Source organism: Corvus hawaiiensis, chromosome 4, assembly GCF_020740725.1.
Source record: "Corvus hawaiiensis isolate bCorHaw1 chromosome 4, bCorHaw1.pri.cur, whole genome shotgun sequence".
NCBI lineage: Eukaryota > Metazoa > Chordata > Aves > Passeriformes > Corvidae > Corvus > Corvus hawaiiensis.
In genome coordinates this window covers 79,666,336-79,689,100 of record NC_063216.1, presented here as the reverse complement: position 1 = coordinate 79,689,100, position 22,765 = coordinate 79,666,336, and the positions used below count along the sequence as shown (strand labels likewise).

At 64.0% G+C, this 22,765-nt stretch overlaps 1 protein-coding gene across 1 annotated transcript in view; it reads right to left on the bottom strand.

The window, feature by feature from the left end:
• The window catches only part of SND1 (staphylococcal nuclease and tudor domain containing 1), a 72,186-nt gene that overhangs the window by 37,982 nt on the left and 11,439 nt on the right, over positions 1–22,765 (bottom strand). Inside the window, exon 10 of the mRNA XM_048300756.1 lies at positions 16,416–16,529. Coding sequence (XP_048156713.1) covers positions 16,416–16,529 — 114 coding nt within the window. The remainder of the gene's footprint in view (positions 1–16,415; positions 16,530–22,765) is intronic.

Genomic DNA, 22,765 nt, shown 5'->3' with positions numbered 1-22,765 from the left:
GCTCCTGCTCCCGGGAAGCCGAAGCAGGGACGGGGCAATGGCTCATCAGTGGTGTCATGCCACGGTTCACCCTCAGCTGAACCCACCAGGGATGTCCCAGGTGGGAAATCCATCCCGGAGAATCATCCCGGAGGCCATGACAGGGAACAGGCAGTGTCTGGAACGCGCATCCCACTGATCCCGGGGTGCTCGGAGCAGGGGGAATGGCCCAAGCCCCCCGGGATGAGCCAGAGCTCCCAGCTCTCCAAGCAAAGATTCTGGGGTTTTTCCCAAGAACTCCGGGTGCCAGCACTCAAGGGGGGACCCCAGTGGAGCCAAGGGGACCCAGAGCCTGGTGGCGCTGCGAGATGGCAGGTGGGGAGAGCCCCCCCGCCCCTGCCAGCGCAATTAGGGAGGCTCATTATTTGTACAGTAATTAGCAGAGCTCATCAACTCCCAGCGCCACGGCGGAACGAGCGGGAGGAGAGCGGGAGCTGCCAGCTGGAAACGCCAGCGCCGGGGGGGGGGGGGGACAGGGACACTGCAGCCCCCAGGGTCCCCTGGGGCAGAGCCGAGCGCTGGGCAAGGATCCCATCGGGAGCAGCAGAAGCCCCCAGGGATCCAGGGAGGCTCCTGCTCCTGGGAAGCCAGGGCAGGGAAGGGGCGATGGCTCATCGGCGGTGTCACGCCACAGTTCACCCTTGGCTGAACCCACCAGGGATGTGCCGGGTGGGAAATCCATCCCGGAGATCCATCCTGGACATCCATCCCGGAGCCGGCGGCGCGGTGACAGGGAGCAGCGGGAGCACTCGGGAGCGGCTGCTCCATGTCACAGCCCGGGGAAGCTCCGCTCCACTGGGGCCCAGGAGCCGGGCAGCGCTGGGAACGGCACCAGGAGCAGCCACAGCCCTGGGAAGTGACAGCCCCGAGGACTGCGGGACGTTCCATGAATGGGGACGGGGATGAGCAGCTCCCGGGGACATCCCGGGGATATTTGCAGGCAGCCCCGAGCAGGTGCTTGTTTGAGAAGCGATGCCTGAAGTGGGCACTTGGCCTCTCCCACCTCTCCCACCTCTCCTGCCTCTCCTGCTCCGGAGCTCCCGCTCCCTCCTTGCCCCCACGCGCCGCCGGTGCCGCAGTCCCCGAGAGCCGCTTGGGTGACAGGAGCTGGGCAGTGCTGGAGGCTTTGGTGGCACTGAGGGACAGAGGGCACAGCCAGGGGCTGGGGGCAGAGGGGCAGCACAGCTCAAGAACCGTGGGACAACTGAGGCTGGAAAAGCCTCGGAGTCCATCGGGTCCAACTGCTCCCAGCACTGCCAAGGCCACCACTGCCCCTGTCCCCAGGTGCCACAACCACAGGGCTCTGAAATCCCTGCAGGGATGGGGACGCCCCCCTGTGCCAGGGCTGCACAGCCCTTTCCAGGAGGGAATTCCCCAACATCCAACCCGAGTCATTCCCTCTCTCCTGTCCCTGTTCCCTGCGAGCAGAGCCCGATTTCCCCCCCGGCTGCCCCCTCCTGTCAGGGACTTGTGCAGAGCCACAAAGCCCCCCCGGAGCCTCCTTTGCCCCAGCCTGAGCCCCTTTCCAGCTCCCTCAGCCGCTCCTGGGGCTCCAGACCCTTCCCAGCTCCCTGCCCAGAGGGGCCCGGAGCTGCCCCCAGGATCCCAGGGGGTCCCTCAGCAGGGCCAGCACAGGGGACAGTCCCTGCCCTGGGGCTCTGCCCACGCTGGGGCTGCCACAGCCCAGGGGCCATCAGCCTCCTCCTGTCCCCTGGGCACCCCTGGGCTCCTGTCCAGCCGCTGGCACAGCACCCCCAGGGCCTTTCCCAGCTTTCCAGCCCCAGCCTGGAGCGCTGCAGGGGGTTGGGGTGACCCAAGGGCAGGACCTGGCACTTCAGGGAATCCCAGGCTGGGTTGGGTGGGAAGGGAGCTCAGAGCCCCTCCAGCGCCAGCCCTGCCATGGCAGGGACACCTCCCACTGTGCCAGGCTGCTCCAGCCCCAATGTCCAGCCTGGCCTTGGCCACTGCCAGGGATCCAGGGGCAGCCACAGCTGCTCTGGACCTTCATTACCAAACCCGGCTCCTGCCAGAGCCTTTCCCTGGAATTTGACCATTTTAACACGATTTCCATTTTCCCCAGCACATGGAAGCTCCCAAGGGCTCCATCCCAGTCCTGCCCAGCACCAGCACCACTGCGGGCGGGGGGATCTGGATGTGCCCCCACAGCCGGCACCCGCTGGCACCACGGGCACAACCCTGTCCCCTCAGCACTGGGGACCATTCCCAGGGCTCCAGTGCCGACCTTCCTCCCTTCCAAACACAACCGGAGCCGCTCCGAGCGCTCCGAGCCCTTCCAGCTCTGCCAGAGCTCCTCTCCCGCCTCTCCTGCAGCAGCTCCCGGCACTGGAGGAGCTCGGCACGGCCGGGCCCAGCCGCAATTTGGGATCAGCCGGGATTTGGGATCAGCCGGGACGCACCCAAGGCTTTTCCCCGTCACCATCCTCAGCAGGGAACCACGTCTGGCACGGAGCGGCCTCTCCGTGTCCTGCGGTGCCCTTCCCTCATCACGGGCCCCGGGAGCTGCTGGGGGCAGAGGCTGCTCCGTCCCCGCCGCTGCCGTTCCCTGTCTCACCCCGCGTCCGTCCCGGCCCGGTGCTGCCGGCGCTCCCGTCTCCTCCCCGGGGCACCGGGAACGCTCCGGAGCCCGGCGGGACCGTCAGTCTCCGTGGGTTAATCACGGGAGAGAACGGCCCTCGCTTAAACCCTCTGCTGCTTCCCTGCACTCCAGCTCCGCTCCCTCTGCCCGGCCCTTTCCAGGCGGGAGAGCGGCGGGACTCGGAGCCTGGGGATGGGAACCACCCTGCAACGGGCCTGGGGTGTCGGGACATTCCCAGGCACCAGGAACAGCAGGAATTGCAGTCCATAGGGATGGGGATCACCCTGAATGGGCTCGGGGTGTCTGGGACATTCCCGGTCATTTGGGAATGGACGGAGGAGCAGCAGCCCCCTGACCAGGGTGTCCTTCACAAATGGGGCCCAGCAAGCCCTGGGCATTCCCAGAGGGATCCTCACCCTGGGATAACAGGATGCCAAAGCAAGAAGGAAAGGTTTTCCTCCTCTCCAGGTGCACCAGCAGCTGTTGGAGCCGGGAGCTCCCTGCACGGAGCGGAATTTGGGTGGATTTCCCCAAAATCCTCCCGATCTCCCTCCAGGAATCCAGCCCTGCCATGGGAGGCACCGGGGTCGGGTTCCAGAGCAGGGGGACTCTCGGGATCGTGGTGGCCCCCAGGATGCCGGGAGCCGTGGGACAACGCGGGGCCAGGCCTGGTCACCTTGGGGCTCCTCGCGCCCGACAGAGCAGCCGATGAAGCGGGAACGGGATTTTCCGCAGGAATTCCAGGGCTGAGTTAACGCCTCGTGCTCAGCACAGCTCCAGAGCGGCCGAGGGTCCCCAGCCCCGTTCCCAGAGGGATGGAGCCAGACGCGCAGGGACACGGGATGTGCACATCCCGCCCTCCGCAGCCAGTGCCGCAGCGTCCCGGGGAGAACGGGGTGTGCCACACCGGGCGGCTCCCACCTGCACCGGGAAAACATTCCCGCTCCCTCCCTGGGATCCCAACCAAGCCGAGACCAAACCCATGGAATGCTGATGGGGAGAGGAGCGCCCGGATCTCCAACCCCTGGAGCCCAGTGACTCCAACTCCTCAAAAACAGCTCCAAAAGCCCCTTTGGGTTGCAGCCTGGAATTCCCTGAGGGCTCCACCCCGGGAACCCACAAGAATGGGGTTTTCGGGAGTGGGAACGCTCCGTGTGCGGGCAGAGGGAGCTCTGTGCCCTCAGCACACGCTGCTCCCAATTAAGCAGCTTAAATTGATGAAGTTGTTGGTCTTGTCAGCAAGGGCTGCACACAGAACCAGCATCCTCTGGGAGCCACTTCCCGCAGCACCTGGATGAGCCAGATCCTGCCTGGGATGAGCCGGATCCTTCCCAGGATGAGCCGGATCCGGCGCCAGCACTGTCCCATTACAGGATCCCGCTGCTGTCAGTGACGCCAACTCCTGCCCACCCTCCTCATCCCTGGGGATGGAGCTCCATGGCACCAATATTCCAGCTGGGAGACCCCAAAGTGGGGGTACAAGGCCCCAGTGTTGGAACAGCAACCCTGAGACCCCAGAGCGGGACTTCCCCGGATCCTGACGGGATCAGTGCTCCTGTGCCAGGCTCTGCTCCCTGCCTGCTCCAGGACACCCTTGGCACGACCATCCTCATCACCCTGGGCAGGGATGAAGGCCCAGGAAGCTTCGGCTCTGCTGGGAGCTGGAACAGGAATGCCGCAGGACAAATGGGAACGGCGGGGAACGATGGAAGCGACGGCACGGAAATAACCGGAGCTGCTTCAGCACAACGGGGAACTATAAATAATAATGTTATAAATTATAGAATCCGGGAATCAGGGAATGGCTGGGTGGGAAGCAACCTCAGAGCCCCTCCAGTGCCAGCCCTGCCATGGCAGGGACACCTCCCACTGTGCCAGGCTGCTCCAGCCCCAATGTCCAGCCTGGAGGAGAGAAGCTCCAGGGAGAGCTGCGAGCCCCTTGCAGGGCCTAAAGGGGCTCCAGGAGAGCTGCAGAGGGACTGGGGCCAAGGCATGGAGGGACAGGAGCCAGGGAATGGCTTCCCAGTGCCAGAGGGCAGGGCTGGATGGGAGATTGGGAATTGGGAATTGCTGGCTGGGAGGGTGGGCAGGCCCTGGCCCAGGGTGCCCAGAGCAGCTGGGGCTGCCCCTGGATCCCTGGCAGTGGCCAAGGCCAGGCTGGACATTGGGGCTGGAGCAGCCTGGCACAGTGGGAGGTGTCCCTGCCATGGCAGGGCTGGCACTGGAGGGGCTCTGAGGTCCCTTCCCACCCAAACCATTCCATGGTTTTATGATTCCAACATTCCAGGCTGAGGAATAATAGGGGAAGAATCCCTTAACTGGGGCTGGGGCGCTGTCGGGAGCTTCCCAAGGGGCTTTAACCATGCTGGCAGCCCCAGCCTGGCCCCAAAGCCCTCTGTGGGGGAAGCCGGGCAGGCAGTGCCCTTCCCAAGGAATTACTGGGGGGATCAGCCGAGCACGGTGCTGCCCATTCCCGGGGGATTCATTATCTGCCAGTACTTGGCTCGGTGCCCCCTCTCCGGGGCTGATGAGGAAATTGAGACATCCCAAAATATCCGCTCCTTCCACGGATCCCTGGTGGCTTTTTCCTTCCTCATTTCCCCACCGCAACATTGGAATTCGGTGCTCAACGAGCCCGACTTCCCTGGGAGCTCCAGGAGAGCTGCTCCCAGCGAGGCTGAGATCCCTGGAAAAGCTGTGCCAGCAGCCCCAGCACAGCCAGGAGCATCCCTGCTCCAGGCATCCAGGTTTTCCTGGATAATGGGAGACACGGCTCTGCTGCCGCAGGGTTCTTGTCCCAGCCACTGGAATTCATCCGGCCCCAGCCTGCGCATCCCCCTCAGGAACGAACTGCCCAAAAAAGGTGGAAATCACAGGAGTAAGTTGGATTTATGCTGAATATCCTTCAGATGTTGGGAGCAGACCCTCATCAGCAGGCACCTGGAACGAGGGTGCTGCATTCCAGGCACCCCAAACCGGGCCCTGGGAATCGGGGGATGCATCCCAACCCCCCGATGGTTGGGAGATGCTGGTTCCGGGCTACCCCCGACCGAATCCGGGTGGCTCCCGGCACATCCCGGAGTCCCTGCGATGTCCCCGAGCCCCCAGAGCTCCCAGCCAGAGCTGCCCCATTCCCAGCTCCCAAGGCTCCAGCGGGGATTCCAGCACGGGAGGCTGAGCCGGGAATGCGGCTGGAGGAGCCTCGGGATGTGGCTCCGCGGGCACCGAGCGGAGTTTGGGAATCCAGCAGCGTTTTGGCTGCTCTGCTCCCATGGAGAGGGAAATTGGGGTCAGCGTTCCCAGAACAGGCATGATCCAGACCCGGGCCCGGCTGTGGGACACTGCGACACCAGGAGATACCTCTGCTCCCTAAAAGCGTCACCGAGGGGATGGGAACGGGGACAGGGACGAGGATGGAGCCGGCAGCTGCTGCCAGGCACAGCCATTCCAGCGCTCCGGGAGGAGCCTGCGCACCTTCCCCGCTGTTATCCCGGATTTCAGAGGATAACTGCAAACCCCGAGGGATGCGGAGCAGGGCTGTCGCTCCAGGCCCTCCCTGCCCTGGATTTGGGGTCGCATGGGCGGGGACATGCTCTCGGCCCCTTCTGTCCCCGCTCCCAGCGGGTTTAATGTCCACGGATCCTCCTGCGGGCACCAGGACCCGGAGCGGGGTCAGGGAGGGAATTGGGAGCGCTGGAATGCGGGAGCAGCTCGGAGCCCGGCCCGGAGCCGGCCGGGAAGCTGCACTGAGCACTCCAAGCCCACCCGCACGTGACGGAGGAAAGGAGGAAAAGCAGCCGGAGAAAAGTAGGACAGCAGGGCTGGGAGCGAGGGAAGAGCTTTTAAGGATGGAGCTGCCTCCCCTGTGCGGGGCCTGGGACGGGGGACACCCCAAGCTTTCACTGTCACCATCGTCATCACTGCCATTGCCCCCCCTGCCCCGCTCACAGCACACCCCGAGACCCCCTCGCCAGCCCTGGGGGCTGCGCCATGCCGGCGGGTCTGGGGAAAAGGCAGGATGGATCCATGATCCATGGCACGGGCAGGATCCCTGGCATGGGCAGGATGGATCCATGATCCATGGCACGGGCAAGATCCATGGCACAGGCAGGATGGATCCATGATCCATGGCACGGGCAGGATCCATGGCACAGGCAGGATGGATCCATGATCCATGGCACGGGCAGGATCCCTGGCACAGGCAGGATGGATCCATGATCCCTGGCATGGGCAGGATGGATCCATGATCCATGGCACGGGCAGGATCCATGGCACAGGCAGGATGGATCCATGATCCATGGCACGGGCAGGATCCCTGGCACAGGCAGGATGGATCCATGATCCATAGCACAGGCAGGATGAATCCATGATCCATGGCACGGGCAGGATCCATGGCACAGGCAGGATGGATCCATGATCCCTGGCATGGGCAGGATGGATCCATGATCCATGGCACGGGCAGGATCCCTGGCACAGGCAGGATGGATCCATGATCCATGGCACGGGCAGGACCCATGGCACAGGCAGGATGGATCCATGATCCCTGGCACGGGCAGGATCCCTGGCCCAGCCCCAGTCCCGGGCACAGCCCAGGTCACCTCCAGCACAGCCATGGTGACACCGGGGCCATGCCAGGCCACGCCATCCCGGTGCCAGGAGGAACCCAGCCCTTCCTTGCCACCAAGCCCTGCAGATCCAAGGCAGCTCCTCCCTGGAAAGTCATTTCCAAGGGTCCCCACAGCTTTGCCACCTGCACCGGGGATTTTGAGAGGCTCTGAGGTGCTCCCAGAGCCCCCCGGTGTGGCCGGTGCCACCACAGCCTGGGAACTCGAGCTGGGGGAAGGAGCTGGGGGGCTGCAGATGCCAGTGAGGGACGTTCCCAATCCATCCCCCCTCCACCCCATCCATCCCTCACGTCTCCAAACGTCTGGCACTGAATCCAGCCGGTGCTAATGGAGGGGGAATATTCATGATTCCCAATTCCGGGAGCGGCGCCGGCAGAGGTGCAGGAATGGGGGTGTTCCCACTGTTCCCACGGCTCCAAGCCCCGAGCTCCCGCCTTCCCGAGCAGGGAGGGATGGGTGCCTTGGGATAAACACGGAGCCCTGGCCCAGCCGGGACCCCTGTGGCCACTCCGAGGTGGGAGCAGGACAGAACTGGCGGCTGGGGCGCGAGCCTGGGCCAGGTCCTGGGGCCGGAGCTTCCCTGTCCCGTCCGTGTGCAGATGGAGCTGCTCCCGTCCCCTCCCTGCCCCGCCGGGTGATGCCACCGTGTCCCAGCCCTGTCCCCAGTGCCCCCTCGGCCACCCCGGGTGGTCACTGGGCAGGATCCGGGGCACTGCTGGAGCCGTGCCGGGCACTGAACTCCAGCTCCGCAGAAGGAATGGAGCCAGCACAGAGGCTCATCCCGCACTAAAACCAGGGATCAGCTCCCGAGGCATGAGGGCCGGAGCATTAATTGCGGAGCTCAGCTCCGTGCCAGGATGGAGGCTCTGCTCCAGCTCAGCGCAATTTTCCACGTGCTGAGTGAGGAATTCCAGCAGCTGCCGAGGAGCTCAGAAGGTCAAAGCTCAGCTCTCCCGGCAGCGTTTTCACACTCGCCCAGCGGAGCGAGAAACAGCCGGGGCTCAGACCAAACCTCTGGAGCAGCTCCCGGAGCGCGCGAGGCTGGAGCAGCATCCCCGGGAATGCGAGCTGGCAGGTGCCTGGATCTCCCTCCAAGCATCGGTGTCACAGCACCAGGCAGGAATTGCAGCACAGGGATTACAGCACTTAGCGGGAAGTGCTTGGGGAAGTGTCTGAGCACAGCCCCATCTCCGGGGATTTCTCCTGCCACGCAGCAGATCCAGGTTCCGGCGGCAGCAGATGGGCTGAGCGGGGCCTGCTCGGAGCAGTGTGGCCCCGGGGCCTCCCGGAGCTGCTGCCTCATGGAAAAGCTGCTCCGTAATTGCTGGCAAGCTCCTGCCCAGACTCCCGGCCGGCTCCGGGGCTGGCCGGCTGCTCCAGCACCAGCCCGGCTTCTGCTGCCGCTGCTGCCGCTCCAGCGCTCGGGGCTGGAGGCTGCTCCCGTTTCGCTGCCGAGCTGCTGCTCCCTGAGCCGTGAGCGATTTCCTGGGATGCCAGCAGCTGTAATCCATACAGGATCCCAACTGTGCCAGCTCACAGATTAATCCAACCCGGAGCAGGCCTTGTACCTGGCGCTGGCAGCTCCCCCGGGAGCCGGCTCCAGCTGCGCCGCGTGTTTGGCCATTTGCTCGCGGCCGGGGAGGGAAAACGCTCCGGAGACAAAGCGGAGCCATTCCCCGGCTCCCCCCGGCCTCCCCCAGCCGGAATTGAACACCCTGCGCTGCCGGGAGCCGCAGTGCCGCAATCCGGAGCCGCGGATCGAACACCGAAGGGCTGCTTTTCCAGGCAGGAATGACTTTGGGAGCGGCAGGAGGCTCAGCAGCCGCAGATGCAAGCGAATCACTTTTCCCGGCGCAGCGCTTGCTGCCCGGAGGGCACATTCCAGGTTCCCAGAACATGCTGACTGCACTCGTCTTCTCCCTGGAAGCGACTGCAGCTCCCATTAAATATTGATCCGGGAACTCCGGTGCCCCCGCTCCTCCTCTCCTCGGCTATGCCAATATTTAGAATCCATTAAAGTCGCGTGCGGAGCACTCGGAGCTCGGCCGGCTCCGCGCCGGCGAATCGGTTCTGTTACACAACCCGTGGATGAGCTGCCACGATCCCTGTAGCTGCAATTTAGCGGGAGCGGGCCTGGATGAGTTCATGGCTTTGTTCCTCGTTAATCTTTCATGCTCGCTGAGTGCGGAGCAATTTGTGCAGCACGAGCCCTGCACGACAAATCGGAGCCGTGACCTGCTCCGCACGCGTCCCGCCCGGCATCCCCACGGGCACGGCTCCGCCGGCGGCGCGGCCTCGGATTCAACCCCCGGATCCCGGGAATGACTCCCTGGACCCACAGGGACCCACAGGGACCAGGACAAGGGGGGACACGGGGCGGGGCTCGGCCGAGCTGGGGATCCCCCGGTTCCTCCAGGCTCGTTCCCAGAAGGATCAGGGAATGCTGGGGGTGGGAAGGGACCTCAGAGCCCCTCCAGTGCCAGCCCTGCCATGGCAGGAACACCTCCCACTGTCCCAGGCTGCTCCCAGCCCCGTCCGGCCTTGGACGCTGCCAGGGATCCAGGGGCAGCCCCAGCTGCTCTCGGCACCACAGCCCCGGGGATTTGGCAGAGCCAGCGAGCAATTCCCGCCTGGAAAACGCTCCCTCTGCCAGCCCCTCCTCCCAGCCCTCTCCTGGCAGGGCTGTGGCAGCGCCCGCGCTCCCGAGGGTGCCAGCGCAGCCTCTGCAGGGCCCGAGGAGCGTTCCCAGCTCCCAGCAAGGCTCTGCCAAGCCGTGCAGTCACCCTCTTCCCAAAATCCAGCTGGCTGCTCCCTGGAAGAGCTCCCAGCGGACACCTGCAGACCATCTGTCGAGCGGCACCCACTGAGCGGGGCCGGGCGCCCACAGCACCCCGGGCTCTCCATGGGTATCCAGGGTGGCTCAGAGCTGGGAGCAGCAGCTCATTTCCAGGGATGGAGCAGCTGGGATTGCTAAAAATGGGTGGGATGGGATCTTTCCCAGCTCCTTTCCCAGTTCTTCCCACAGGGTTACAAATCCAACTGGAACGGCCTCAAAACCGGAGCTGCAGGGGCCGGGCTGCCCTTGGCCCCAAGGTCACTCCCTGCCCTTCCTACCTCCGGCGGTGCCGGATGGGGCTGGCAGAGCTCCAGGCAGGTCGTTGGCACAGAGCTCTCCCAATCCCACGGAAATATCCCGGGAACCAGCGAGGGACAGGGAAAGGAGCAGAGGAAACACCGGCTGTGATGGGTTTGGGTGAGACACGGCTCTCCCTGGAACCTGCTGGAATGTGGCGGGATGAGCAGCGGGAGCGGCCACGGCCGGCACCCCTCCCGAGGGAACGGGGGACACGGAGCGGCCACGACATTCCCGGCACACAGAAATCCTGCCGGGATCCAAACCCTGGCACCTCTGGGAGCAGCCGGAGCCTCAGAGCCACGGCTGCCCTGGAGTCGTCGGGATCTGCAGGACAGGGAGCGTCTGGAGAGTCGGACACAGCCACGGAATCCCGCCTGGCACCACCCCCGAGAGCACCCTGGAATGTCCCACATTCCAGCCGGGATGCTGATCCCTGGCTGTGAGGGTCTCGCTCTCCGGAGGCTGGCGGGAGCGGGGGCTGGATGATCCAGCAGCTCCCTGCCTGTGGAATCGCAGCAGAAAGCCAAGGAACCCGCGTGCAGCTCCTGAGAGCTGGGAAAAAAATACCCGAGCCCGAATCCATCTGTTCTCCCCTCTCTGAAGCCATTTCCAGCTTCCCTGTGCTCCAGCTTTTCCCTGCCCAGCTCTGTGGCAGCTCCGGGAGGCTCCCGTCGCTCCTGAGGCTGAAGTAGGCACAGCACCAGGATTCCCCATCCCAAACCCCGCCCAGAGGGGTCCGGGATCCCTCCCCAGCGCTGGTGTGGGGCAGAGGGACAGGAATGAGCCGCCACCCAGGGGAAACGTGGAAAACCAGGGAGCTTCAGCTTTGTATCCGTGGAAAACGCGGCTGGAAGCGTCCCAGGGCCATCCCGACAATCCCGGGAGAAATCCCAGTGCCAGGCTGGTCTCGGCTGCTCCACTGGGAAAGGAGCCGGGATATCCCCGCTCCGAGCGCTCCCAAAAAAGCCCCGGAGCCGCCGGCAGCCCCCGCGTCCCTGCCCGGGCCGGGGGCACTGCCCCAGCTCCAGCTCCCAGCCCACCCCCAGAGGCTGCGCGTTCCCTGCTTTTCCCGTTGAATCAGGATCCATGTGCTCAACTCCCCCTCCTCTGGAGAATTCCCAATTAAGAGATCAATTTAGATAAATTGGGGATCGGAGCAGCTTCGTGCTGCAATTGCAGCAATCCAGAAAATTCAGCCGGAGTGGCTGACGGGGCCTGGGATGCGGCTGCCTGAGGGAACGAGCTGGTGACTGGGAAAGGGAATGGGAATATCCCAAACTCTGGGAACAGTGGCGGCACTGACACCCAGGGAAGCTCCGAGGCAGAATCCCCACAGCTGGATCCAACAGCTCCGAGCCCCTCTCGCTCTTCCTGGGAATCGGCTCTTCCTCCCATCCCACGGAACTGCCGGACACGGCTCAGTTCCGCCTCTGGATGGATCCAAGGGCAGCAAACCGCTCCGGGGAGGGTGGATCCCAAATCCCACCACAGGGCTGGGGGGCTGCAGCCACGGAATGGCTTCCTGGCATCCACAGGCACCTGGAGCATCCCATGGATTGGAGCATCCCACGTTCCCAGCCCCTGATGGGGGTCACATCCCAGGGAGAGTTCCCAGCCATCCCAGTAGGAGATTCCAGCCATCCCAGTGAGTTCCCAGCCATCCCAGTGAGGTTTTCCAGACATCCCACCCATCCTGATGAAGATTCCAGCCATTCCAGTGAGGTTTTCCAGCCATCCCAGTGAGTTCCCAGCCATTCCAGTAAGATTCCAGCAATCCCAGCAAGGTTTTCCATCCATCCCAGCGAGTTCCCAGCCATCCTGATGAAGATTCCAGCCATTCCAGTGAGGTTTTCCATCCATCCCAGTGAATTCCCAGCCATTCCAATAAGATTCCAGCAATCCCAGCAAGGTTTTCCATCCATCCCAGTGAGTTCCCAGCCATCCTGATGAAGATTCCAGCCATTCTGGTGAGGTTTTCCAGCCATTCCAGTGAGTTCCCAGCCATCCTGATGAAGATTCCAGCCATCCCAGTGAGGTTTTCCATCCATCCCAGTGAGTCCCCAGCCATCCTGATGAAGATTCCAGCCATCCCAGTGAGGTTTTCCATCCATCCCAGTGAATTCCCAGCCATCCTGATGAAGATTCCAGCCATCCCAGTGAGGTTTTCCAGCCATCCCAGTGAATTCCCAGCCATCCTGATGAAGATTCCAGCCATTCTGGTGAGGTTTTCCAGCCATTCCAGTGAGTTCCCAGCCATCCTGATGAAGATTCCAGCCATCCCAGTGAGGTTTTCCAGCCATTCCAGTGAGTTCCCAGCCATCCTGATGAAGATTCCAGCCATCCCAGTGAGGTTTTCCAGCCATCCCAGTGAGTTCCCAGCCATCCCGATGAAGATTCCAGCCATTCCAGTGAGTTCCCAGCCATCCCAGTGAGTTCCCAGCCATTCCAGTAAGATTCCAGCAATCCCAGTGAGGTTTTCCATCCATCCCAGTGAGTTCCCAGCCATCCTGATGAAGATTCCAGCCATCCCAGTGAGGTTTTCCAGCTATTCCCGCACCCCACAGCACCGGTGCAGCCCCTGGAGCAGCAGGAGGTCCCTCTCCATCCCGATCCGTGATGTTCCTGGACAGAGCTGAGCGCTGGGGACGTTCCCGGCCATCGGCTCCCAGGATTCATCCGACGCCAGGAGATGAAAGGCTGCAGGATTCCATCGCACTCCCTTTTCCGTCTGTCACTTCCCATCTCCTCCATCCAGAGCCGTGAGAACAATTAGCGCTCGGCAGGTTGGGATGGAATTCCCGACGGAGCTGCGATATCCCAGTGCTCCTGCTCTGGCGGGGATGGGAGGGCAGGAAGAGCCCATGGAGGGGCACTGGGGGGAAAAACCTTCCAGGAGAGCCTGGAATCGACCCTGAACTGTGTTTTATATTTTATACTTTATATTTTATATTTTTATAAAGGTGTGCAGTACGTAAGTGCTCCTAGAATTTCCATGGATCACAGAATCCCAGGAAAGCCCTCCAAGGTCACCGAGTTCCAGCTCTGCCCCATCCCCACCTTGGCCCCAGCCCAGAGCCCTCAGTGCCACCTCCAGGAATTCCTCAGACACCTGCAGGCATGGGCACTCCAAAGCTCCCTGGGCAGCCCCTGCCAAGGCCTGAGCACCCTTTCCATGGAGAAATTCCCAAATACCCACCCTGCCCCTCCCCTGGCCCAGCCTGAGGCCGTTCCCTCTCTCCTGTCCCTGTTCCCTGCGAGCAGAGCCCGACCCCCCCACTGGTGGATTTTAAATAAATGCTCACATGTCACAGATATTCCCGGGTATTTTCCATAAATCCTGATACATTCCAGGGACGTGTCCATGGAGAGACATCCGTGCTGATATCTGACCCACAAACATTCCCTGAGCTCCAGATCCACCTCTGGAATGGCAGCCGGGATGGGGGTCCCCACCCCGAGCTGCAGCCAGGGTGGCTTTGGTCCCTGGTGGAATTTTTGGATGTTTTTTCCATGCTTTTAACCGCGGGTGTGGAAGGGGAGGAGCAGACCTGTCACTAATTGTGCTGCCAGGTAATTAACGCCAGCACCAGGGACGGAAACACGATGGAGCCGCGGAAGGATGAAACCCAGGGAGAAATAACTGGGATTTAACAGGAGCATCCCAGGTCGGGGGGACTCAGGGAGACCCCGGAGAGGCAGAACTGGGACCAGTACAGGACACAAAACCTCCCAGTTCAGGATGCCCAGGGCAGGACAGGCACAGAGCCAGAGCCGGAGCCAGGACCAGCCTGGCTGCTCCTGCCCGAGGAGGAGGAGAAGGAAGCAGAGGAGGAAGAGGGGAGCAGCTCTTCCTCTGAGGACCGGGAATTCCATCGGGAATTCCACCCTTCCGGGGGGGTCTGGCAGCAGGACCCCACCCCACAAACCCTGGATGTGCCCCACAGGCGCAGCTGATTCCAAATGCTGATCCCAATCCCTGGGAATGGCCACGGACAGACACAGAGCAGCCACTTGGCTGCGACCCGGCCACCTCAGGGTGCCGGGATGTGACCTTGGGACACTGGGATGTGACACTGGGAAACTGGGATGTGACATTGGGACACTGGGGTGAAATCTTGGAGTGCCGAGGATCCAGAGGGACCCCCCGGGCTCAGGGGGACAGAGCCCGCATTTTGGGGTCCCCTGGAATTCGGGAGCAGCCGCCCACCGCCCGCGTTCCGGGGCCGCAGCGCCGAGCCCGCGGAGGATTTTTCCAGCGGATCCATCCGGCGCGGCGGGGGGGCCGCTGCCTTTCTGCAGTCTCCTTGGAGACTGCGGCCGCTCCACGAGGAAATCCCGCTGCTCCCGCTGCTCCCCCGTGCCCCCGCGGCCCCGGCTCGTGGCAGCTCCCGGCCCCGCGGAGCCGACGCCAGGGAACAGCGGGAAGAGGCCGATCTGGGAAGTTATCCACGATTCCGTGTGGCCAAAACAAGGCGGCATCCAGGGAGGCAGGAATTTCCAAATTCCCGTTCCCACAGCAACGCGGGGTCACCTCGGGAGCTGTTGCCCACCGGCCCGTGGTGCTCTGGGACAGAAAGCAGCCTGGGAAAGGGGGTTTAGAGCAATCCTGGCTCGACCCCCTTTGTGTGCACGGGCAGGAGCCTTCCCAGGAGCCTTCCCAGGAGCCTTCCCGGCATCTCCAGGGGCGCCAGAGGAGGAGGAGGAGGAGGAGGGGGAGGGAACAAGGAACAAGGAACAGGCGCTCCGAGGGTCTCAGGAGCCCCGCAATCCCACAGCTCCGAGCCCATCAGCCATGAAGGGAATGGAGTAACGGAGGGAAAGCAGCAGCACGGAGATAAATCCCTGCCTGAGGAGCCCCTGCGTGGACTGGGATCACCGGGACACAGCGGGAAGTGCCCAGCTCCTGCACCCACAGGACCATCCCGGAAAGGGACGCTGGGATCAGAGCCACATCCCAGCTCCCGGAGCAGCTCTGGAGCTCTGAGCGGGATGGAGACTCTGACACAAGGATCAATTCCTCATCCTGCTTTCTGGAACAGCTCCAGAGCTGCGAGCAGAGTCAAGGACGCTCTGTGTGTGACACAGGGGCTGATCCCCCATCCCGGTTTCTGGCACGGAACAGGAGCTCTGAGCAGGGTCAGGGGCGCTCAGCATGTGCCCCACGGATTGGAGCCACATCCCGGTTTCCAGCACAGCTCCGGAGCTCTGAGCGGGGTCAAGGGCGCTCCTCGTGCCCAATCCCAGCTCATCCTGGCGCTTTCATGTCCCTGCCGCGCGCTCGGATCCGGCTCCAGCGGCGCCGGCCTGAGAGAGCCTCAAACACACAGAGCAGGGACCAAACTGTGCGGGAACAATGCGGCCTTTTCCAGACCTTCCCAAACATTCCAGCGCCCGCCAAGAACCCATCGGACCCTGACACTGCCGGTCACGAGTCGGTCCCGGTGTCCCCTGGAGCCGGAGGACACAGCAGCTGCTCCTCTGGGATACGCGGAGCGCTCCCAGCCCCACGGCCGAGGGGAAGGAAAACCCACGGATTCACAGCCTTGGAATCATCTCCAGCAGCTCTGCAGCCCCCTGTGCCTGCCCCAGGGATGGGGGCACGAGGGGCGAGGCCACAGGGACGGCACATCCCTAAGGAACACCCCACATCCCTAAGGAACACCCCACATCCCTAAGGAACACCCCACATCCCTAAGGAACACCCCACATCCCACTGGCTGGGAGCACCCACGGAACACACGGGAAACTGAGGCAGGAAAAGAGGGACAGATCCGTCTCCCTGCAGCCACCAGTGCACGTTCCAGCCCTTCCCAGGCCTCCTGCATCCCGTGGGATGGGGCTCCCACAGGAAGGGAACAGGGGGCTTGGCCATCCCAGAGAGAGCAGGAGCCCCATGGGGAGGGGTCTCCGCACAGAGCTGATCCGGCCCCCTGCCCGGTCCCTCCCTGTGCCCTCTATCCTCCTTGTGCCCTGTCCCCTCACTTGTGCCCTGTCCCCTCCCTGTGCCCTGTCCCCTCACCTGGGCGATGTCCCCCTCGAGCCGCGGGGGCCGGATGCTGGACAGGTGAATGGTTTTGTGGTCCCCGGAGTTGAGCTTCACCACGATGGCGTCGGCGTTGAGCACCTGCATCACCTGGGGACAGAGACAGAGCTGAGGTGGGGACAGCGGGCACCTGGGCACAGCTGGGAACAGCTGGGCACACCCAGGGCCAGGTGCCACCAGCTCTGCCACCCCGACTTCCACCCCCGGCACAGTGAGTGGCTCCAGCCCCATGCCAGGTGTCCAGGGGGTCACCAGGGGAATGTGGCTCCCGGGACAGTGACATGTGGCACTCCAGGGCACTGCCAGCTGCGTGTGTCCTGTGCCAGGGCTCAGCCCCCCAGGTCTCATTCCAGAGGCAATTCCAGAGGGGACAGGAGTGCCAGCTGGATACGTGACACAGGATGATGCTCGTGGAGGAGGGAGCAAGGACAGCCTGTGGTGGGAGCAAACTAATGAGGATCATAAAGTCATGGAATGCTGGAATGGTTGGGTGGGAAGGGAGCTCAGAGCCCCTCCAGTGCCAGCCCTGCCATGGCAGGGACACCTCCCACTGTGCCAGGCTGCTCCAGCCCCAATGTCCAGCCTGGCCTTGGCCACTGCCAGGGATCCAGGGGCAGCCCCAGCTGCTCTGGGCACCCTGGGCCAGGGCCTGCCCACCCTCCCAGCCAGCAATTCCCAGTTCCCAATCTCCCATCCAGCCCTGCCCTCTGGCACTGGGAAGCCATTCCCTGGCTCCTGTCCCTCCATGCCTTGGCCCCAGTCCCTCTGCAGCTCTCCTGGAGCCCCTTTAGGCCCTGCAAGGGGCTCCGAGCTCTCCCTGGAGCTTCTCCTCTCCAGACTGGACACTCCCAGCATTCCCAGCCTGGCTCCAGGTGGAGGGGCCAGGAGGATCCCAGGACACACGGGTTTAACATTCCCAGTTCTCCAGCCCCTGGATATTCCCACTGGCAAGACAGGGACCTTTTCCCTGCCCACTCCCCCCAATCCCCCCGGCTCCCGCTGCTGCTTATCCACGATGCTCCCGATCCCACAGAGCCTCGGAAGGAGACGGGAGCTGCCCTACTCCAGCCCTTTCTGCCCGGCAAACGCATCCGCCCCGCCCCGCGCGCTCGGCCGGAGGGAGAGCAGGATTTCGGGAACTGAGATGCGAGCGGACACCGAGGATCGCCAGTGCTCAGCAAAGCCCCCGGGAACGTCCCCGCGCGCGGCCCCGGCCCCTCCCGGCTCCCAGCCCCCGGATTTTCCCTCGGTGGGAGCAGCCCAACGCTGTGCGCCTGCCAAGTGGAGTAATCCAATCTCCCGCTCCAGGGCATCCCGGGGCGAGGAGGGAGCGGCCTCTCTACTTCCTCCCGCCCAAGACTTGGGAAAAGCGGGATGCGAAGCGGAGCTGCTGCAGCCAGGGCCGCTGCGGGTCAGCTCCGGGGGCAGATCCCGCGCTCCATTACACATCCAGCACACGCTTCCCGGGGAGCCGCGGGAGCCGCGGTCACATCTCATTTGTTCCCTGGCAGGAGGCAGCAGCCGGCCAGCAGCTCCCGGCGCTCCGGCAGCTCCCGGCATTCCAGCAGCTCCCGGCGCTGCGGCCCGGCCCGGATCCGTGCGGGAGCAGCAGCGGGGACTGGCCGGGCCCCTCCGGCCCCCAGCGTCCCTTCCCGGCAGGACGAACTCACGGGACCCTGCGCCGGGATGAGCCGGCTGCGAGGGGGATGCAGGACACGGGATGCAGCAGGACATGGATATAGGATATGGGATGCAGCAGGACACGGAATGCAGCAGGACATGGATATAGGATATGGGATGCAGCAGGACATGGGATGCAGCAGGACATGGGATGCAGCAGGACATGGATATAGGATATGGGATGCAGCAGGACACGGGATGCAGCAGGACATGGATATAGGACATGGGATGCAGCAGGACACGGGATGAAGCAGGATATGGGATGTAGCATGTGGGATGTAGCAGAATATGGGATGTAGCAGGACATGCATGGGAAGAAGCAGGCTATGGATGTAGCAGGACACGGACATAGGATAGAGGATGCAGCAGGACATGGGAAGAAGCAGGACACGGGATGCAGCAGGACATGGATATAGGATACGAGATGCAGCAGGACACGGCCCCGGGAGCAGGGACATTGTGGCTCCCAGGCAGGACACAGCTGGGTGGCAGCAGCTCTGCAGGGCCCTGAGCCAGCTGGGACATGGATGCAGCAGGACATGGATGTAGGAGGACACAGCACCTGGAGCCAGGGCACCCAGGGGCTGCCAGTGCCAGGCAGGACAGAGCAGGGTGGCAGCAGGAGCCAAGAGGGACCCCCAGGGTCTCTGCAGGGCCCTGACCCAGTTGCAAAGGGTCCCTGCAGGATATGGGATGCTGAGGATACGGGGTACGGCAGGACAAGGAATGCTGGAGGACACGGGACACAGCAGGACACGGCACCTGGAGCCAGGGCTCCCGAGGGATGCCAGTCCCAGGCAGGACAGAGCAGGGTGACACGAGGGGGACCCCCGGGTGCTCACCCCCGCCGGGCACGCGTCCCCTCCTCCTGCAGGAGGGTCGGGGGTGACACGGTGGCACCGCCGGGGCATTGTCTCCCGGCCCGTTCCCAGGCCGCTGCATCCACTCCCCTTATCCAATATTTACTGTGGCTTCTCTCGCCTGCAAGAGGCCTTTGATAAAGAGATTGGAGGGATTATTCCTTTAAACCTCTGCAGCTGTTTCTTGCAGAGCCAGCACGCTCCAGCTGCTGCTTCCCGAGTCCCTGGGCTGGGAGTGGGGAGGGCAGGCCAGGAATGGCCCTGCAGCCCCGGCCAGGCTGGTCACCCCCATCCCATCGCCACTCCCAGGGCACGGAGCTCACAGCCCTGTCCACATTTATCAGGGAAGATTTTTTTCCTCACTGCAAGAGCTGATCCCAACAAGGTCCCCAATTTTACACCCCAGGCTTCGCTTGCGCCCAGCACTGGGGGCACACAGGGCAGGAGAACTGGGACCAGTACAGGACACAAAACCTCCCAGTTTGGAATGCCCAGGGCAGGACAGGCACAGAGCCAGAGCCGGAGCCAGGACCAGCCTGGCTGCTCCTGCCCGAGGAGGAGGAGAAGGAAGCAGAGGAGGAAGAGGGGAGCAGCTCTTCCTCTGAGGACCGGGAATTCCATCGGGAATTCCACCCTTCCGGGGGGGTCTGGCAGCAGGACCCCACCCCACAAACCCTGGATGTGCCCCACAGGCGCAGCTGATTCCAAATGCTGATCCCAATCCCTGGGAATGGCCACGGACAGACACAGAGCAGCCACTTGGCTGCGACCCGGCCACCTCGGGGTGCCGGGATGTGACCTTGGAATGCTGGGACGTGACCTCGGGGTGCCAGGATCCCACCTTTAGGGCGGGTTTCCCTGGGAGCTGGGGGGCACAAGGACCCCCGTGCCTGGGGACCAGGGGGACATGTCCCAGCTCCCAAGGCTCCTGACCGCTGTGCTCCCAGGACAGCATCCCTGTTCTGGGAGGCACAGGGAGCATCCCCAAAGCTGAGGGTGACCTCCTGCACCCCAACAAGGACAGTGGCACTTGGGGAGCCACAGCCCAGCACCAGGAGAGGGTCGAGTGTTTCCCCCCCCATCCCAAAAATTTCCTTTAGAGGGGTTTTGGCAGGGTCTGGCACACGGCTCAGCTCAGGAGCAGCTCCCGGGCCTGGCTCTGGCACATCCCACCAGCTCCAGGGTGATTTGGCCACGGCCAGAGCTCCCAGCAAAGGGAATAAAAATCAAGATCAAAGCAGCCAGGCCTGGTTCAGCCCCATCCACCAGAGCGTGGCAGGACAGGAAGCGGAGCCGGGACACGGCCCGGGGCTGCTACAGGAGCCCCCCGAGCCCGGAGCCGGGAACGGGCTGCCGCAGCCCCCCCGTGCCGGCAGAGGATGGCTCCAAGCCGAACGCAGGCACGGCTCCGCAGCGTGTCCCAAATCCCGCTGCTCCGAGACCGGCTGACGCAGGGATTTCGGCAGAGAGCCTCCAGCCCCTTCGACACTGCCGTTCCTCCGCTTCCCTCCTCGCCACTCGCAGGCACCAAACCCACAACCGAGGCCGAGCCTGCCCTGCTCCCCCAGCCCAGCCCCGCGCTCCCAGCGCCGGCAGCCCGAGCCCATTTGCCGCGGTTGATCAGCGGTGCAAAGGCAGGTTGGGATCTTCCTCCTCCTCCTCCTCCTCCTCCTGCTCCTCCTCCCCCGCCCCTCGCAGCCCCCTCCAGCAGCTCCTGCGTCAGCTCTGCCGCTGCGAACGAGCCCCGTCGTGCCGAGCACGGAGGCGGCTGCGGCGCCGGGGCCGTCCCTGCGCACCCGCTGCGTGCCCGGCCCCGCGGCTGCGGCCGCTGCACGGACACGGACACGGACACGGACACGGACACGGACACGGACACGGACGGAGCCCCGGGGAGGAGGCCGGACACGTGCCCAGCTGCGGGAGCAGCGCTGGCACTGCAGCCGTGTGGGCATCTGTCCTGATTTTCCTTGTCATTCACAATTCCGGGCAAGGGGGGGAAAAAAAAAAGCTCCCAAAGTGACACCGAAACCCGGGGGGGCTGCGGCTGCCAAAGAATTCCAGAGCCCCGTGCAAAGAGCGGGAGCGACCCACAGGGCGGAGAAATCCCACGTCTCCTCCCCAAAAAGCAGGACGTTGTGTTTGCTGCCTTTGGGGGGCTCGCAGGGAATCCGGACCAGGCCGGAGCGGAACCGGGAGCCCTCCCAGCCCGGGGGGGCCCGCAGAGCCGGGGGCTCTGCCCGGAATTGGGGGCATCCCCCAAACTCTGCCCCCCCAACCCGAGAGCGTCCCACCCCACGGCACCGGGGCTCAATCCCCACCGTTCCCAGGGGAATGCTGGATCCCCACTGCTCCCGGGGGATGTTTCCCCCATGGGCTGGGGATGCTGCAGATCCCAAAGCCACCCCGGACACCCCTTCCAAGAGACTGGGGTGGGCCCCGCCTGCTGCTATCCCACAAAATCACGGCATCTTGGAAGCGCCGGGAGCATCCAGCCGCCCCCTCCAGCAGCTGAGCGGAGCGTGACTGACGGCCCTGGCACCGCTCCTGGCACTGCTCCTGGCACCGCTCCGGCAGCAGCCACTGCCAGCGGTGCTTCCCAGCGTTCCAGCGCCGGCACACGGCCCTGCCGTGCCCACGGGACACCTGCCCAGGTGGCATTTGTCACCACCACGGGGAGGGGACGACCACGTCCTTATCCCGAGGGATGGGCTCTCGATTCTGGCTTCCCAGAGCCCCTCTGAGCTCAGTGTCCCTGCACTGCTCCCACAGGGAACGCCCAGCAAACCCCTCCCGTTTTGGGGAGGTTTTGGGGACCTCTGCTCCTGTCCCAGCCACATCCGAGCCACCAGAGCAAGCACAGGAGCCATTCCCAACCTCGTCCCCCCGGACACGAGCTGACGGCACCACAGGGATCAGCTCCACATGGATGAGGCTGGAGCAGCTGCAGGAACTCCTGGCTCTCCCTGCCCGGCAGCTCCAGAGCTTTTCCATCGCTGCTCCGTTCAACCCCGGCATCCGGGAGCCCCCCAGGATCTGCCGGGCTCGATCCCATTCCCGCTTTTCCCCAGGATCTGCCAAGGCTCGACCCCATTCGCGCATCCCCCCAGGAGAAGCCGGGAGAGGCGGGGGTCCCGGACACAATCCCGGCAGGACGGGAGCAGCTGGAAGGACGCTCAGGGCAGGATCCGGCCCTGCGCAGGGACCAGGCCGACTTTCCAAGAAATGCGGCTGCTGCCCATTCCCAGGGAAATTCCAGCGGCTCCGGAGCTGCGGCGCTGGGCGAGGCGGCAGCTCCATCTAGTGGGGCCGATCCCACGGATCCTGCCCGGATCCCGCAGCTCCCGCATCCCACCCGCGCCGGGGCAGGGATTCCCGGGGCATCCATGGGCAGGAACACGGGCAGGGAACGGCGCGGCTGCCCAGAGCCCCACGGCCCAACACCAGCACCCACTGGGAGCGCGCTCAGAGGATTCTCCGAGCCCTGGGAGCAGTGGGGATCAATCCATGGGGCAACCAAACCCCTGGGAACATCGGGAATCAACCCATGGGGCAGCCATTCCCCCGGGAACATCGGGAATCAACCCATGGGGCAAACAACCCTCTGGGAGCATCGGGAATCAATCCATGGGACAACCAAACCCCTGGAAGCATCAGGAATCAACCCATGGGGCAGCCATTCCCCCGGGAACATCGGGAATCAATCCATGGTGCAGCCATTCCTCTGGGAGCATCGGGAATCAGTGGAGATGCGAGGCCACCCCTGTGACCCCAGAGGACCGGAGCACG